The 2,500-nt window shown below is 18.6% G+C and overlaps 1 protein-coding gene across 1 annotated transcript in view; it reads right to left on the reverse strand.

Moving 5' to 3' along the window:
• Positions 1-2,500, reverse strand: part of PRSY57_1471100 (hypothetical protein) — a gene marked incomplete at both ends in the record, with an annotated part of 6,743 nt that overhangs the window by 3,827 nt on the left and 416 nt on the right. The window contains 2 exons of the mRNA XM_020115379.1: positions 1-652; positions 967-2,500. The exon at positions 1-652 is cut by the window's left edge and continues 3,827 nt beyond it; the exon at positions 967-2,500 is cut by the window's right edge and continues 416 nt beyond it. Coding sequence (XP_019970036.1) covers positions 1-652; positions 967-2,500 — 2,186 coding nt within the window. The remainder of the gene's footprint in view (positions 653-966) is intronic.

Here is a 2,500-nt window from a genome sequence, read left to right on the forward strand (position 1 = left end):
TTTTTTTTTTTTTTTTTTTTTTCTTTTTTTTTTTTTTTTTTTTTCTGACTTGTTCAGAATTTTTCTCCTCGTTTCCAAATTTATATTTTTCTATATAATGATACTTACACATTTGATGAGGAAAAAAGTAGATAAAAAAATCAAAAAAATTATTTATGTTGTCATTATCTTTTTCACATGTTATATTATCATTTTGAATGTTTAGCTTTGTTTCTCTTTTGTTATTTTCTGTTGGTTTTTCTTTGATTGATATGTAACAAATTAATATAAGATATGGACAATCAATTGATAGGTCATACATATTAGGATTACAAACCATGTCATTATTTTCGCTATTATCATATACATTTTTGTTCTGATTATTTTTTCCTTTTTTTTTTTTTTCCATATGTATATGTTGAACAGATTTTGGTATATTATTTTTTACACTGTTACTTTTATGTACTGCTTTAAAAGGTTTTAACTTATTTTTGATATATTCATTTAGTGATATAAATTCAAATTTATTTTTACTCAGATAAGAGATGATTTTATTATTTTTTAGAGATTCATCTATTTTTATTAGATATTCTGATGAATAATTTATATTTATTAGTTGAAGGATTTTTTCAATATCATTGTCTTTAAGCCATATACAGATGTCTTTATAATTCTGATAAGTAAGTATGGCAGTTAATATATATATATATATATGAATAATTAAATATTATAATAATATAATAATTATTAAGTTAATTATAATTTAAGACTACATTATTATTTAAGTCACATGATTTTTAATATTACACATACATACATATACATATGTATATATATATATATATAAATAATTATTAAGTTAATTATAATTTAAGACTACATTATTATTTAAGTCACATGATTTTTAATATTACACATACATACATAAACATATGTATATATATATATATATATATATATATATATTGAGATAGAATTTATGTTTACCTTTTTATTATCTTTTTTCAAATGAATGTTTTTACTACTACTTTTATCTGACTCATCGTTACTTTTTATTTTTTGAACATTATTAGTTTCGCTGGATAATATATCTTTAATAGACTGAATAACATTTGGGGTATTTTCATTTATTACAATATTGTATTTCTTATATGTCTGTTTGTTATGGTTAAATATATTTTTAATATCATGTTGATTTGTTGATATAGTAGATGTTTTAATATATTTTTCAGATGAATCTAAATCAGGTGTATTTTTAAAAAGTGGTACTAATTGAGCGTTAGAAATTTGAATATTTCCTTTTGTATTTATATATTTATATCCTTTGAGTAAATTTGTTTCTTCTTTTTTTTGATTAATTACATTGTTGCACGTTTGTATGTAGTTGTATGGCTTTATGTCACAACATTTTACATGTATAAATTGTTTCTCTTGAAAGGAGCATATTAAATAATAGAATGCGTGATTATTTTTTATAGATATGGAAGTATTTGTTTGGTTGTAAATATTTTGCATATTATCTGTTATTTCTTTTGCATATTTATTACTATTATTATTATTATTATTATTATTGTCATTTTTATTTTTATTATCATTATTTTTATTTTTATTATCATTATTTTTATTTTTATTATCATTATTTTTATTTTTATTATCATTATTTTTATTTTCATTGTGACCATATGTGTTGTGTTCCTTACTTGTAATGTCCCTATTAAAATTTCGAACATTTTTATTATCATTTTGCATATTCGTATAATTTGTGGACTCCATTTTTTGGTGGTGATTTAAAATGATACATTGAATATAATTATTTTGATTGTTATTTATGATTTTATTTATATTAAAAGTTGATTTAATATATTTAAGACCTGTTAACATCTCGATAATATGCATGTGATAATTTTTAAAATGGAAAATATGAAAACATTTATATAATGCTTTTATTAAAATATGTGTCCATATTTCTTGTGTAAAAGTTGAATAACATGACAATATTTGATTTTTTTTTTTATTATATGGTAAATACAAGTTTACAAATATTAGGTACCATTTATTATTTATAAAGAGTTTAACAAAATAATAATTAAATTTATTAATAACAGGAAAGGAATGAATAGTTTGTGGATATATTAATTCATATAGATAAGAACCTTTAGGTATAATGATTTTATTTTCTTTTATTATATTTATACAAGAATAAAAATATGTTAAAAATGTAATATTTTCTTTATATATTATATTAATATCTCTATTTATAAAATTATTATATGTAACAATACATGTCTCATATTCTTTTAAATGTTTTTCCATATTTTTATTTAAACTTTCAATATATTTTTCATATATATGTATATAATTTTCATTTGTTAATACTTTATTATTTATTTTGATATTATCTATATGTTTATTACTTTTTGTGCCTTGATCATTATTAATTAGTTTTGATGATTTTTTTGTATCATCATATTGGTTGTATATAATTTCGTTATTTTCATCTTGTTTTAATTCTTCACTTTCT

Source organism: Plasmodium reichenowi, chromosome 14, assembly GCF_001601855.1.
Source record: "Plasmodium reichenowi strain SY57 chromosome 14, whole genome shotgun sequence".
In the NCBI taxonomy this organism is placed as follows: domain Eukaryota; phylum Apicomplexa; class Aconoidasida; order Haemosporida; family Plasmodiidae; genus Plasmodium; species Plasmodium reichenowi.